The sequence below is a fragment of the Falco biarmicus genome, chromosome 2 (assembly GCF_023638135.1).
Source record: "Falco biarmicus isolate bFalBia1 chromosome 2, bFalBia1.pri, whole genome shotgun sequence".
Classification (NCBI taxonomy): domain Eukaryota; kingdom Metazoa; phylum Chordata; class Aves; order Falconiformes; family Falconidae; genus Falco; species Falco biarmicus.
Window position 1 is genome coordinate 74,140,725 of NC_079289.1, and position 16,541 is coordinate 74,157,265.

The 16,541-nt window shown below is 39.9% G+C and overlaps 1 protein-coding gene across 3 annotated transcripts in view; it reads right to left on the minus strand.

The window, feature by feature from the left end:
• ASMTL (acetylserotonin O-methyltransferase like) overlaps positions 1–16,509 on the minus strand; it is a 31,369-nt gene extending 14,860 nt beyond the window's left edge. For all 3 annotated transcript variants that reach the window (XM_056327687.1, XM_056327689.1, XM_056327688.1), the window contains exons 1-7: positions 16,350–16,509; positions 14,710–14,841; positions 12,914–12,961; positions 12,218–12,282; positions 10,140–10,201; positions 8,021–8,129; positions 2,395–2,821 (exon numbers count right to left, since the gene is read on the minus strand). In XM_056327687.1, the coding sequence (XP_056183662.1) occupies positions 2,395–2,821; positions 8,021–8,129; positions 10,140–10,201; positions 12,218–12,282; positions 12,914–12,961; positions 14,710–14,841; positions 16,350–16,442 (936 nt within the window). In that variant the 5' untranslated portion in view covers positions 16,443–16,509. The remainder of the gene's footprint in view (positions 1–2,394; positions 2,822–8,020; positions 8,130–10,139; positions 10,202–12,217; positions 12,283–12,913; positions 12,962–14,709; positions 14,842–16,349) is intronic.
• Between the last annotated feature and the right edge of the window lie 32 nt (positions 16,510–16,541).

The window sequence follows — 16,541 nt, forward strand, 5'->3', positions numbered from 1 at the left end:
ACAACTGTACTACACACACACCCCTTAAAAGCACATGTACACATGGAATGGGGAACAGAAAACAGCTAGTGTCCAATAGTGAAGAAAAACCCACGGGCAATACAGCTGCCTAAGTTGAAAAACTTAACTGAACTTGTAGAGATATGCTAATCAAACCAGCGAGGAAAGTTAGTATGTGATAATATATACCTCTATTTGAAATTAATTGGCAATTCTGCAGTTTCAGTATTCTGAAACTATTCTGAAACTGAAACTATTCACCTAAACCCAAGGAACTTATGTAGAGCACGAGAGCAGAAGCACATACAGCAATCACAGAATCCGTTTCTTTGCAACTGCAGGCAATTATAATGTACTTAAAGATCAAATGAAGTCAAGGAAAAATTGGATTGGCATTCTGTTTAATAAAAATCAAGTGGAGAAAAAGATTTAACTTTGTGAGGAAGGTCTGCTGCTGTGTGTCTATATATTTTATCATCTTCATCCTCTTTTTACAGTTTCCTCTTATTCTAGTAAGAATGTATAACTGGGTTTTATTATAACCCAGGCTTTCACATGCCAATTGCATCTAGCCTGCAACCACTTGGCTTCCAAGACCCGCCCAATCTTCAGACTGATACCACTCAAACTGTAAGAAAAGGAAAAAGAAGGTGAGAAGATAGGGTCCAAAACTTGACTGGTCCAAATCACTCTTTCGACCATTCTGTAATTCTCAGTTTCAGGGCAGGGGGGAGGTGGAAATTGAAGAAAAAACCCTAAAAGGTCTGAGTACAGATCAAATTATGCAAATTCAGAACATATTAAGTTTGAGAAAGTATGATTTAACCTTGATCCCCTCCTGTTCTGCAACAGCAGCTGTTCAGAGTAAAATAGGCAGCAACATCTTTGGCTACAGGGGATTTCACTCTGCTTTATAAAGCCCTTGAAACAACACTCAAGAACCAAAATGAAAGTGAACTCAAGAGCTTTTGTGCTCTTATCCCTTTTCTACAAGTGGAGGGATGATGAGTTTTGTCAGATCACAGGAAGCATTCACTGCAACTTATAATTAATTTTACTAAGATCTAAGCCCTGAGGAAAAAAGAATTCCTACTAGTTCAACATGAAACTCGGCACTTCGTACAATGACTTTACATTGGGCTAGTAGGAAAGGAAAGCTTCTGCTTCCAGCCTCCAGTCTTTCACTGCACAAAACCAAATTTGGCATCACATCACTGTGAACAGTACACATAATGCACAACAAAATGGTGATGATTCTCTATATTCTTTTTACTTAAGTTGAAGAAATGCTAAGCATCATCTCACCCAATCAAATACATCAAAACTCACTCCCTATAGACAGACAAGTAAGTTCACAAACAGCAATCTCAAGGCTGCTTTATTCCACATTTCTCAATATTGCTTTGTATGCCTGCAAGCAGCATGCCCACAGATTGACAGTGACCACACTATAGTTTTCCTTCACATCCAAGTACAACTTCCCGCTGTTTCAGCAAAACCATTGTCCACTGTCTGGCATGTTTCCCTCCACTCCCCCTCAAATTTATTACATCTTTAGTTCCAGGTTTGTCATTTCCCTGCTACTTTAGCAGTTTTTTCACCTCTTCCTAAAACATGAATGACTTGATGGAAATCAGTGATCTGTTAGAATGACTGGTGTTCATTTCTCATTCACCTTCATCACTGTCCTCGCTACACTGAAATTATGAGTAGAAAACCTGGTAGTAGTTAAAATGTCCAGCTACTGATTCCTCATCACACACATTTGGCTGCTACACAGAACATGCGAGCTTCTGTTTGTAAGCTATTACATGTACGTCTCCATCAGCTACTGCATGGGTATTACCAGGTAAATATACCTGGAACATGGAACAGGGTATAAAAAAACCTAACATCCTCAACAATTAATAAAAAAATTAAGATCTTCCACAGAATTCTAATGCTAAGCATTGAAAGTTAGAAAGAAAATATAACATGTACAACTCTTGTCACAGTTTTAAGCCAGATAAGCTAACCATATTAAATGGTTTCTTCACAGAGTATATAAAGGTAACTTTCTGCTTAATTGTGCTCATCATCAGTAAAAAAAACAAAAAACCACCACAAAAACCCCACATACTAGAACTTTTTTCCCCTCTCAAGAGACAACTTTTTTATCAAATGGGTAACTGAAATGTCACAGAACACATAAAAGCAAATACCAAAAACCAATGTTTGCACTGCACCAGAAGTTTCAGCTCTCAGATTCTCTTGTACCTCAGTGGTCCTTTGCTACTAATTATTAATACATTCTTACCCCAGCTCAAGTATTTAACATTACCTGTTATATACCAAAGTCCAATGAAACAATCGTATCAGTCAGCAATGTAATGATTATTTTTCTTTTTCCCTTACCTTTGAAGCTCTAAAACCATCCATCAGCTCCAGAATTTTAGATGGAAGTTTTGCTGCACTTTCCAACACTCCATTCTGATTTTCCAAAGGTACCGTAAAACCAGTTTTGATGCTAGAACTGTTTTCTGAATTGTAAATAGCTCCTGAGGAACACATCCCACTGCTGTCCAACTTACTGGCACCTTTATGCTCTGTGAAATTTGAAGATTCACTTTCTCCATCACTTAGATTCTCAAAAGTGTCCACAGAAGGGATAGAGTCGTACTTTTTATGTTGTACATTATGTTTAGGGGGCGGATAGTACAATTCTGCTAGCTTTTTGCAGAAGTGATTCAGAGGAAATCCCACCACGTTCAAGAAGTCTCCATGGACATACTCGACTAACATTCCACCAAGGGCCTGGATTCCATATCCACCAGCCTTGTCCCTGGGGGAAAGAAGACAAAAACAACATACATCTACATGTATCTCATTAAGAGTAAAGGTAGTACAGAACACAATCCACCAGTACTGCTGAGTCTGGAAGAAAGACTAGCATACTCAAGTTAAAGACAGATTAAATCTACTAGTTAGGCTCAACACTTCAATTTATAAATCACAGGATAAATAAGGATCAGTATTTTTAGTAAAGGTGAACAGCCTAAGGTGTTTACGCTTCACACAGTCCAAATTCCATAGTCACCTAAGCAGCAGGAACATCTGCCGACTGCAGTCAGATTGTGTTGCCATAGGTCACCCAACATTCTCCAAGTCCTGGCTACCAAAAGGGTAACTGCAAGCATCACCGGGTCACCCAGCTGCATACTGACCCTCACTCTATTCCACAAGAGGCTGAAGGGCCCTTAGGAATATATTAGCTCCCAAAGGAGCTCACATTGAAGAAGACATCTTAGAACTGAAATGATTGTTTTATGAGTCTTGCTGATCTGTCATAGGAATATCTAAAATGAAGACCAGGAAGACAGGACTTTTTTTGGGAACCAGCAACCTATTCCAATACAAAATCCACTACTGTCCCATTCAGCCTTACTCAATTCTTGTGTAACCCTCAGATATCTTTTACAACACCGTGCTCTTAGATGTCACAGTAGTACTTGTAATTTGGCACAGGGATGTGTTTTCACAGAAAGTAACCTTGGAAATCCAATTTGTCTTTAGGTGCAATTGTGCAAATTCCACTGTGTGGAATGGAAATGCGTACAGGCAGATAGGCTGCAATACAGCCAACAGTTTTACGGTTCACATTTAAGGAACAAAGCAGCAAGAAGTATGCTTACCACATGGTAACAGCAGAATCTGAAAGCCTAAGTCAACAAACTTTGAAACCAAATGTCAGTCAGTCTCAACTCTATTAACTTAAGATAGTATGGAATTATGCAAACTACTTGTAAGAGAATATTACTACACAAAGATGACTGTAGATTTTTCATCTTAGTTTTTATCAGAACCAGCTCTTAACACATCTAGAAATTATTTCTGGACCCCCTTTCTGACAACCCCCTAAGAGAGGAATCAGTACCCCTGCAAATGGGATTTTTTAAATCTATAAACTAGGGAATGGGGTTTTTCCTTTAATCTCGTGTTTAAGCATCACTGAATAGTTTCATCATTGTTTAAATTATTCCTTCTTTTACACCATACTTAAGACTTACATCATCTAAATTCAGAATACTCTAATGACTAAAAAGTCTTTTCATTTTTAAATGAAGTTGCAGTCCAGTAGGATGAAATCATTCTGGTATACGCTGACAAGGCAACAAAAAACCATGGTGACCATCACAAGCAGTTGTACCAGACCCACAACAAGGATGTTAACACAACTGGCCACATCTTGTTAATCTTTATATAGAACTTCATATGCTGGCATTGGATCCCGAGTAGGATTCTCTACTACAGATACAGCTTCTAGTCCAAAAGCATGAGGCTATGGAGTTAGTAACAGTTCCATTGATTTTTCAGCAAGGCTCTTCCATGCTAAAACCCAGAATGTATCAGTATTTATAAAGCTTTCATAACTAGCTCTGGTTAATCTGACTGGCTTCTGTAACTGGATACTTTTATTAGCATAGCACTAACTTTAAGGCTTCATTTATAAAACTATGCACAGCACCAGTTAATTTGCATTGTAATAAAAATATAACTCACTTTAAAGACCTTCTCACAGGCAGCAAGATCACTGCTGCAACTAAAACATTTTTCAGTAACCAACTGTTGCAGAGGACAACGATTTCAGCAGGAATGTGTGCAACATCCACTGATTTTTTTTCTAACACCCCCGCCCCCCAACACACCCCTCTCCTCAAACAACAAACCCACACACAATACAATCAGGGGAAAATGTTAAGAAAGGGGTAAAATAGAGGTAACTTGAAAATGCAACATCAAAGCACATTTCCTTTATTAGCTTTAGGATTTTAACTTTAGTCATGCCACAAAATAGTACATCCATGTATACGATATTTGTATTGTCTAACGGACAGCCAATGATCAAATAAATCCCCGCTGTGCCAACAGGTACTACTGCTCCTACAGATGAAAGGAGATACTTGGTTGGATTTCAGGTGGGTTTCCAAAGGCAAGAATGCATGTATGACAGTGAAACATGTGTCTTGGCCCATACAGTAGAAATACAAAGAAATTTCAGCCACATTAGACAGAATACATCTGAGCTAGTGACTGGACTTCACTTACAGTCTGAAGGTTAAAGGTACATCACTGACAAAATTCATCTTTACTGAAGCAAATATTTAAAATACATTAGAAGTTGTACACTAATTTCTTGCATTATTAGTTAGTTGATTGGATACCAAGACTTAGTTGTCTTCACTTCACATGTCTACAAATTAAAGACGACCCACCTCTAGTTCCTTTAAATATGAAGTTAGTGGTTTTGTAGGGCAGAGACACTGGCATGACAGAGGTAAGGAGAAGCAGAATCTGGTTGCCTGTCTCTGCGAGAGGCTACAGCTAGATGCCCAGTCAGCCTACATACATCATGGAACCAGTCAGAGATGCATTTCCATTTGCAAGGGAGCAGAGGTAGGCACGTACAACAAAAAGATTTGCTAGTAAGTTCTGGAGAGTGCAGAACAATCTTTTCATACAGAGGAGTTAACTGTAGCAACATGATAGATTAAAAACAAGATTCAAAGTTAAATCTAGTAAAAGAACTGTACAGCTCCCCTTACTTTTGTAATCTTGCATTTGCAAGATTTTTTGCTCTTAATCTTGAAGAGCTGATAATCTCAAGCATATCCCTGAGCTAATTTGTGCTGTGAGAATTATTCACAAAATCTGAAGGAGCCTTCAAAGCTATAGCAACTGTACGTAACTCCTAAAAGAAATCATACAAGGGAAGAAAGTTAGATGTTTACATTCTACATTTTATTACTTCATAGTTAAGTCTGAAACTGTAGAGCTCCAGCCTCTGTAATCACCTCTTTCCCAGAGTGCAGTAGGGTCCTTTGGTTTCATTGCCACCATTCAGAGCAAGGCTAACAAAAAACACAGAGGATCTTCAGACTGGAAGTTGTGAGCAGGAACAGATGAAGTTGTTCACAAGGGAGATTGCAAAATAAAAAGCTGGGTCAAAGAGGCTTGCAGAAATTACATCTACTCATTACACAAGCCCCAAACACTTCAGATCGCTGTGGTCCAGCCCTCTTTCTACAGAGGGCCAGAAAAGAAGAAAGAGACCCTGCCAGCAGGCAGAAAACCCCTGGTTGGAAGAAGGGACAAGAATAAAACAGAAAGGAGAAGGCCATCTTTCCACAGCCAGAATTTTTTGAGGGTTTTTATAATACCTTATCACAGCCTACCTTGAGATAGTGCTTTTCCCTCTTCCCTTATTCATACTTTAAGTCACCTATATAGTTTTAGAATTAGTCCCTGTGTCACCAGTGCCTGACTTTTAAAATACCATATGCCAATTTTGTCCTTGCTTTAAAAATAACTCAATCCAATCCTCAAGACGGTCAATTTTTTGTTAATTTTTCATGTGATGACTAAGTCCCATATGATTTCACAAAATTAAGTTGCCATCAAAAAACCCCAAATGGTCACTTGAACTGCAGTAGTGTTTAGAAAAATCTGTATGCACAAAAATGTGTAACCAGTATGAGTGGCCACGGAGGACAGAACAAATAAACAACCAACCAAAACCAAAACCCATCAGAGTTTTCCTTACTGTTTTGCAGAATTTATAGGACAATATATTTAGTAGTTCCTTTGCAAGGCTAGTGCAAATGCTTCCTACCCTCTTGATTACATGAATGTTGATTGATTTCTGCTCCAGAGAGTAATGAAATACATTCTCTGAACCTTTAGTCCCTGAGACACCCTTGCTGTCACACACTGTTTAGCAAAATGAACAGAATTACTCAGCACTGCTCATAAGCCATTTTGCTGCAGCACTGCTAAAGCATATTTTCTTCCAGAGGAAATAATCAGAATATTTAAAAATATTTTTTCAGCCTGTGACTCTTCCTGAAAACTCATGGTCATTTCGCCTTCAAAATGCAACTTTGTGATCAGCTACACACTAAAGATCACCTTCCAAAAAACTAACTAGGAATTTCTGTTGCAAACTATAGTCTTGCCAAAACATTCTTCCCTGCAAAATTCAATTTTGCTTCAATCTCTTCAACAGGCTGGGAACCTTACATATTCAGAAAGTATGCCTCACTTACACATAAGCACTTAAATACAAAGTCCACACTGATTCCTCTTTTCCCAGTACAACATGACTGTATTGTTTTATGGCATAAAATGAGTTTAAAGAACACAACTGATACTCTTACACAGCCTGAATTGAAGTTACAGAAAAGTTCACCTCAAATCACCAGACAGGCAGTCCATAGTGCTAACTATGGCCTTATTTGCCCTCATCAAGCTTCAGCTAACACAAAGGAAAGGCAAATTCTGTACAGTCACAAACATTCCCTGGTCTCCAAATAAGTAATTTTTTTTTTTCCTTTTTTAGACAATCTAGTCGGCTTTATCTCAGCAATAGTTAGGCATTCTGTTCTCATCCTATTTCTTCTGTGGAATCAATGTTGTCTAAGCAACTAGTACATTACAAAGGCAGCAGAAACACACAAGCTAAGAGGCAATTATGGTACGGGAACACATAAGCTGGCCACAAGAATAAGTGAAAATTAAGTTGGTGTTTCCTGCATCACAGCAGTGCTATTTTGATAAACTAAATAAACCAAGTTCTAGCTTCTTTCAATAAAGTTCTCCAACACTCTTATCGAATACTAGCTCTGTTCACCTGTTTTAAAATGAGAACTATCCATTGTCCAGGTATCCAAGCTCCCTGAATGCTTTTGTTAACAGAGAGGTAATTGTGTATTGCATGAGTGCTTGCTCTAATCCAGAGTATTTCAACAGTCTTCACTTTTCAAATTTGCAAGCATACTAAAAACGTAACTTACTTTCCCTGGAGGAATGATACCTCCAGACAATAAGAACAGAATACCCACCTTGCATCACCCGTGCTATCATTTATCATATATACACAGCAAAATTTCTCAGAACACAGGACAAAATGTCCTATGCTGGTGGCTAATAACATACCCTAAGGCCTATTCTCAAATACTGTGTGATGCTTCAGGGTCTTACTCACATTGGCTCCCCGCTATGGATGTACTCCCATAAGAGCTCTTCAGATAGGTCAGAAAATTTTACTTTAGTCTCTTCATAGAAATCAGTGACTTCTGTCTCTAGCTGATTATCTACAGAAAGGAAGAAAACTTATCAGAAACAGAAGTTGTAGTTTAGAGAGCATAACATCAAGTTTCATTTCATACTCAATTGACATTTTTGCGCAAAAAATTAAAGATACTACACAGATGTATGAAACTACTAACAAAGCTCTTTAGGGATAGTGGACTCAGAAGTTCCCCAGAAAAGTAAAAGCTTGCATTGTCAACCTCTGCAGTCCTCTTTTGGGGGCAACAGATTGCTCTCCCTGTGTGGGATGCACTCTTACATTAATGATGCTTATGCAGAGCTATTTATGGGCTGTTAGCATACACATCCAGCACTGAGTACAAAGAAAGCTACAAACATACTTCTGACTTTATAACTGTTGTCAAAGAACTCTTAATACATCATAGTACAACACATAGCTATTACATGCTTGACTGTGAATGTACAGCTGCATCTGCACCGCAGACTCAGGCATCCAGCAGTCCTATCAGTAATCAGTGTCATTTTCATATATCTTTAAAGAAGTAAGATTTCAGACTTCCGTATCTAGAAGTGGTTGAGTGAAGGCCAGAGGTGCAATGTAGTGCTACACTGCCTGGACCCTGCTGCATGTGGACAACTGTGAATCTGGTATCATTGTATACAGAGACTTTTCCAAAACACATTCAAAAGGAAGCTGCCTTGCAAAAGTGAGTGTGCACATCACTGAGTATTTGTTCTCTCTCTTCTTTTCTATAAATACCCATCTCCTGTTACCGCTGTTCTGACAGCAGTGGAAATTCTTGAGGAGGACTAAGAAGGATCCACAGTACAGACCAAAGGAAGAAGAATAACCAATTGTTAATGGTGTTAGTATTGAAAAAACATTTAACATCCCAGATGTAAAAAAATATTAAAATAAAGACAGATTTCTATGTCTTTCAGTATTGATAAAAAACCAATCAACTGATGATGAAAATTCCATCTGTAACATACATGCTGTACTTAACGGCAGCATTATAATTATAAACGAAAACTAAAAATGCATTCTAGAAAACTCTTGGGGAATATGCAGACTTATGGTATTTTTGTCCATCTGAATATGATGTAAGCTTCAAGTGAGATGTGCTGTCATAGCATCAGTACTACAGTTATGTGTACTTTCACTTTCTTCCTAAACAGTTAAAGGCATAATTATTCTTGCTATATTGCTCACAGGAACCCCTTGATGACATGTTTTTATTTCTTTTGCGGCAGGTCTTTCTACTGTAGTAGCATATGAGTAAGGGTACTGGATCACTTGACTATTTCTGTTACAAGCAATCATTCCAGCAAAGATCAAGAGCTGTAGATACACAAAGACTATGTCCAGTGACATTTCAGAGAAGTGATCCTTGCAAAAGTTCCACTAAAAGAATATTGGCATAATTATCAAAGGCAGTCACTCAAACCAAACTCTTCAAATTACATTAGTACAGTTCTCATAAAAATCACTTGTTTACTACATAAATTATCTAATAAAGAAATTGATGTGTTGCTCCCTACAGTCTGTTAACAGCCTGAGGCATTAAGCCATTACTTTACTCGCCCCCTAAAAATGGGCTCTAAAGCTTCCCTTACTGAAAAACAAAGCAACTACAGATAAAGTAACTGATTATATTCATCAGCTAGTGTAAAAAGAACACAGAAATAAAGTTAATATGGATCAGATTCTGCTCAGTTCCAGTTTGTAGTGCCTTACTTGGATGTCATTTAAACTATTCCCACACTTTACACAGGTCTTTTAATTAGTCCTGTAGCTTTCTGAGACAGTATTTCTAAAGTCTGTTGTATTTTGTCATCCTCCTTCCTGTGTGACAAATGAACACAGTAAGAAGGTTGACTTTTGTGGGGAATTTTTAATTTATATATTGACAAGGTAATCCTCATCTTGAGTAGGAAGCCAACTGAGACTGTATATGAAACAATTCCATCCTGTTTCTTCACTTGCACTAGTCCTTATTGAGCACAATTTTAAATGCAAACGCTGAGTTTTAATAAAAAGATACATATACCTTTACTGCTGCAATGTATAATAGCCACTCCTGTGAAAACGCTGTGCTCTTTCCCATTCAACCTGTCAGGGAAAAGGTGCATTAAGCTACAGTTTTATGAAATCTGTGATGTGCAAAAATGTTCTACATGATTACGTTACTACAGCCTGAGAAACAGGCCATTAATACATCACTTGATGGCTCTGACACATATCCTAAATAAATACATTTTATTTTAATTTTTTATTTCAAAATAGATGAAAAGACATTGGCAAAACAAACAAATATTATCAAGAAATTCAATCAAGTCTCCAAAAGTCCCATTTGTACCAGTGTCCACAATCTGAAAAAGCAGTCCATGGTATCAGCTTCTTTACTGTACATAGGGAGAAGTGACTGTTTCAAATGCATAAGGAAAAAACAAATGGCATAAACACTACCATTACAGGCATCTTCACTGAAAGCTGGCAATAAATAGCTCGGTGATGCAACTTAAGACTAAACGAGTCATAGGCAACTAAAGGTTACATACTCATTTCATCCAGACTGGCCCCCAGGGATCCCACGGCAAGCCAGGGTCAGGTAACAGATGCAGAACAGAGGAAGAGCGCCTCTATTCCTCTTACCCCAGACCCATGTGCTCCCTCGTCTACTGGCTCCAGACCGCCACACTGTGGCCGATTAAATTTGAGGGCTTTAAAGTTAGTAATTTAACGTGTATACGACAAAGTGCAATAAATAATATGAAAACTTGAACGTATGAAGAGACTAACTAAGGACTAGCCTCCTAAAGATTAGCCAGGCTATTATTTGATGTGATCAGAAGCATCTCACACTCTTACTATCCCCCACAAGATTCCACATAATTAATTGTAAGATGAAACAGTGAATGAAAATTTTAATCGGACACCTTGGATACATAGGCAAATAAATATCTTGTCTGCATTTCTTTCCTGCTCATACAGAGCAAAATTAAGAGGAGTCCTAAAACCTAAATTTTTAGTGCATCTCATATCCATGACTAAGAGACTGAACTTAAACAAAAAACAAACCCCAAAACATTTGCATGTGTGAGAAGTAGACTAAGCTTTTTTTATAGGACTATTTTTGAACTACCTGAACTCGGCATGATTTCAAGTAAACAGTTATGAGAAAGCTCTTGCCAGGCTCACTCCTTTGGGAATCTCCTACTAACACAGGCAGCTATCAATTCTTTTTATTTTTTAAGACTACTAATTTTAAGTTAGTAACATGCCACAAAGGATCAAAAATTCAGCTTAAGCCATAAATTAAAAAATTAAATTATCTAAAATAGACTTACAGAGCAAAACTCCAAAAACTACCAAGCCACTTGTATTCTCTCTTTAGGAGATGCCAGAGTTACAACAAACTGGTGAAACAAGCAGTGCACCTTTTCTGTACTCCGCCCATAAAACAGAGGGGCGACTACAGGATTCACCACAGCTCATTCTTCAGAAAGGAGGTGACTAGAGTTATTTAGTTGGTGTTTCTTAAAAAAAAAAGAAATTGCCACAAGATAACACTGTAGGAAAAATTATCCTTTAGGAAAAACCCAGACGCCTCAAAAAACACCAGCCTACCATCCATGGAGAACACTGATGGAAGTAGATTTTTCCTCCTCAGTTAAACTATGGAATTTAAAGCAATTGTCCATGGACACATATCACAGTGTACTTTCTTGCAAATGCAATATTCTTCAATTAAATGTCAAGCCTCAAACCACTTCTATGATGGTTCTGTCCTCTTTCCTATCACGGTTTCTCTCCGTATCTCCCCATCCTGTACCCACTGAAGCATACATACAGCCTTGTGATAAATTACTCTGAAAACTAATCCAAGTGAAAACAAAATGGTTCGTTATGTCCCTCATCAGCTTCCTAAGGTGACTGGGCAGGAGCAAGCAGCTGTGGGTAACATAAAAGCAGGTTTAACTCCTTCAGTGGCAGAACTAGCTTACACTATTTAAAATGGATTGAAAAAGTTGTGTCCAGAGTTCTTCATACATGTAAAGGAATCTGTACAGCTCCTTTTAAAACGGCTTAATACACACATTTGGAATCTTACTTAAAAATACAGACCTTGACAGCATCCTATATGCATCTTGCTTATCAACTGGTTTCTCTAGGATCTGCTCATCCACAGTCTAAAGCAAAAAGACAGAGTGAGTGTGCTGCTTTCTGTTACTTTTCAGAAACAGAGGTCAGACATGACATTTAACCCATGATTTCAGCCAGGGCTTCAAACATGAGTCTACAGAGTAGAACAAGAAGCACAGATACTTTAGTAGAACAGGTAATTTTGTGTAAAGCAGGCAAGTGCAACACTCCACCCTCCAGTGGCTGCAACTCTCAAACAAAAGGGTAATTCTGCTTCTGTCCTTAATTGTTCACTGTCTCTGCGGAGGCGACAGGTATAAAGTTATGCCCACTACAAGGCACAACATTGAGTGGTTCACATGATATGAGTTCCTGCCAATCAACAGTTGCCCGAGAACAGCATTTCCATTACATACTAGAGAATCCAAAGCAATACTTACTCAATACTAGCATCTCCACAAAACCAGCAAGGCTTCTAGCACTCAAGATACCAAAAATTGCCTTGTTGGGGTAAAAAACCCTACAACCCACACCTATAAATCCCAAAAGGCACATCATATTGCAGATATAACTTCTCAGTGAAGACAGCTTTCAAACTGTAACTTTAACCTAAAGATTCAAGTATTTTCTACACTTGCCATAAACTAAAACAATGCTAAACCAGAGAAGCCTTCTTACCACAATAGTGTCTGCTCCTATGACAACATCAGGTGTTCGCAGGTGTTTCTGTAAAGGCATAACGAAAAAAGGTATTTCTCAAAAGAGCTAGAAAGAACAAAACCTTTTAAAACTTAAGGTAAGAAAATGTAAGTTCACTGGTTTACAGCCAGGGTTCTACACGGACCTGAAAACAAGACAGTGCTGCTCCTTTTGCACTGGGTACAAAGTAGTAATTATTTATATCCTCATAAAAGGAAAACAGGAAGCCTGGGCAGACTATTCTCAGGTCACAATTTTTCCCCAAGTATGTTTCTGATTAACAAATACATCCAGGAAAGAACTGATTTCTCAAAAGTAAATGCGGTCTTCAAGGTGGCAGACAAAATTCCTTTAAAGGAAGCACCCAGTGTATGAAAGCCAGGGAACACAGCCCTCTAGGATCATTTTTTTAAGCCAAGTTTTGCTGAAAACACACACCTTTCTTTACCTATACTTTGCTTATCTCTCTCAAAAGGGAACACATACAGCCCATTTTGGGGGATTGAGAAGTATGGGTATATAAAGATTCCTTGTAGCCTTTTCTTAGCTTTAAACTAAGTATCTGTCTTCACAGCTGAGTTTTGATTTACTTGCATGTTATAAGGTACATAAGTTATTATTTAACACAGCAAGGCTGGAAACTTGTCTGTAACTGTGATCATTATAATAAAAAGTCTGTAGGGAGGTGATTCTTCTGTAGAAAGGCTGCTGATGTGCTTTAAATAGTAAAACTAATGCCAGACATCATTTAAAAAATTCCTGTATGAAGAAGCATTTTGAAATCCACATAAGTAGCATTATTGCCAGTATAGTGTTTTGGAAGGAAAGCCTAATCTAAATCAGTTAGCAAGGCTGCATTTAAAATCCACTCTCCCAATGTTCTACCACTCTCTGAAAAGAAGATGACAGAAACCTGGATAACGATTTACATTGGAGATCATGCAATATTTGCTTTGAAGAACAGTGACATCTGGCAACATTGCTCGTTTAAAGTGTTCAACATTCCTTTTGTCAGCAGTACAGATTCAACAAACACACTCCTCTCTTTCAGAGCTATATTATTAAGGAATTATTATGGTACGTTTTGTGGGATCTAATCAGCTAGACATCGAAATAGATTCTGGTAGAGAACAGCCTTACATGCTCAAACACAGTGATCACAGCCAAAGGCAGAAGTCAAATATGCCACTGAGAGTGTAAGTTGTATCACTGATTTTGGTAATATCTGGGATACAAAACAGATGCCTTGACATCACCTTCTCCCTTCTTCAAATGAAATTTGCCTGTTTCTTTGTCCAGAATGCTTTAAAACAGACTTTGTCTTCTTTGTCCTTTCCTCCTGCACCTCTATACTCACAAATTCTGAACTATTCTCTGGTCACAACTGTTCAGTGAAAGCTATAGCAAAATACTGGAATGCACATCATGTGTTCTTCCATAGAGCCTGTCTCCACAGCCAACAAATACCTGGAATGAAGAGCTGCTCAGCCACACACTCGACTGCTAAAAGGAACTACCAAGTATATATCCCAAGTGAGAGCAGGTATTCTTCTGACAAGAGATGCAGGGCACTTCTATTTGTGGAAAACCTGAACTGCAGGCACATGACCTTCTTTTGATTAGGTGAGTTAATTTTGGGAAGCTCTTTCACACATGGCAGAAAAACATCCATTTGCCTTCAGTGGGAAAATGCACTCAGAGACCACCTAAGAAGTACATGCAAATTAAGTCACAGTAACTCACACGACTCATTGCTGAAATAGCTGGTAACTTACTACATGCATTCTGTTTGCTACTTCAAGAGCTTTCTGTTTTGCTGTTTCCACAGCGTACTCATAAGGGGCTGCAAAAGATGACTTTTCAAGTGTCTCCTTAAACCAGGATGGAACCACCTCAAACCGCAAGCCCTGTAAGAAAGGAAAACAATGCAGTCAATCTGATCTCATTATTAAAGGTGGCTCCCAAGACGTATCAAGGAAATGACAAATACGATTTTTGCTCTTTCCACTTCTATACCCCTCCCCCCAAACACATAGGGGAAAACAACAATGCTTCTATTACAGCGTTTGGTGCATACCTATCATTTGCAAGCAGTTCAAAACAAAAACCCCAGTGAGAAAGAACTTTTAAACTGGTGTGCTTCCTTGATTTTACCCTTATTTATTAGAACCTAATTGCATTAGTAATTTCACCATTCTTCTATAAGAATCTAACAGTATGAAATTAACGCACTTCATAAACAGACTATTCCCTACTGGATTTTTTTTTTTTATTGAATCCATCCACAGCACTTTACTTGCACACTAGTACCACAGAATCTTCCACACATTCTTACAGGAGCTTTACTACCCACACTTTGTCATTATACATGTGATAAATAGCACACAAGAAAAGCCAGCTCCTGTACAGTTTTGTCAAGAAAACCCTTATTCTTCCTGCCTCTTGACTCCAGGTTATACCCGTAACTTCACTACACCCAGTAGGAACACCATGTTTCTAGTAACTTGGTGCATGCTTGAACATTGGTTCTTCTCCACAGATCAGTATTTTGAAAGGAATATACTTCTTCCCACTTAAGTTCAGCTTCTCCCATGAAGAATAATAACACTAAGCAACCCAAATTAGATGCATTATAATACCGGAGTGCCATTCAGCAGCCTCGCTGCTGCCAGCCCAGTGAGATTGGCATGTTGCTCCCAGGGCTGGGCGGTGGGAGTGATGGGCTACAGCCACCCTTGCCCCCCCCCAGGCGCCCTACAGAAAGGGGACAGCCACTTCATTCCCTCCCCCCCCCCCCCGGTTATAATACCGATCCCGTGAAGTTTTCTTAAGTTCCAGAAGCCCAAGCCAAATTTTCAGAGGTTTCAGTAGTAAGTATCAGAAGTAAAGGCAACAGAAATACGTTTTTAATTACTTCAGCCCATTGTAAGGACTTTCAAACTTCTCTATTATATGCCAGAAGTAATTATGCCAGCACTTTTCAGCCTAAGCAAGTCTTTTATTTGCTTGCTTACACCACCGCCCCTCAGCAGAGCACTTCGGTCCGCTCTCACGTTACCCTGACGGCACACAGAGCCGGCGCACACGCACTTGTTCACGGAGGGCACCGGACCGACAACTGGGCCCGAAACCCCCAGGCGTGAGCGGGGCGCAGCTCGGGGGGCAGCGCCGCCCCCGCCGCTCGGCGGCCCCGAACGCCGCCGCCCAGGCGGGCAGGGCCGCGGGGAAGCCCGGCCGCGCCGCCGCCATCGCCTCAAGCATAACAAGCCCCGCCGCGGCGGGAGGCACGGCCGGGGCTGGTGCCCGCAGTCCCGGTGCCGCCAGGGCCGGCAGGCGGCGGGCCCCGCAGGCCCGGCCCGGCGGGGGCCCGAGGGCAGCACCGCCCGCCCCGGCGAGGCGGCCGGCCCGCACTCACCACGTTGGTGAGGATCTCCTGCCGGCGCGGCGAGGCGCTGGCCAGCACCACCCGCTTGCTGACCAGCTTCCCCAGCACCGGGTTCAACACCATGGCGGCGGCCGCCTCCCCCCACCCCGCTCCGCGCACACCAAGGCCCGGTGATGGCGGCGGCAGCCTTATACGGCAGCGGGGCGGGGCCGGGGCGGGGCC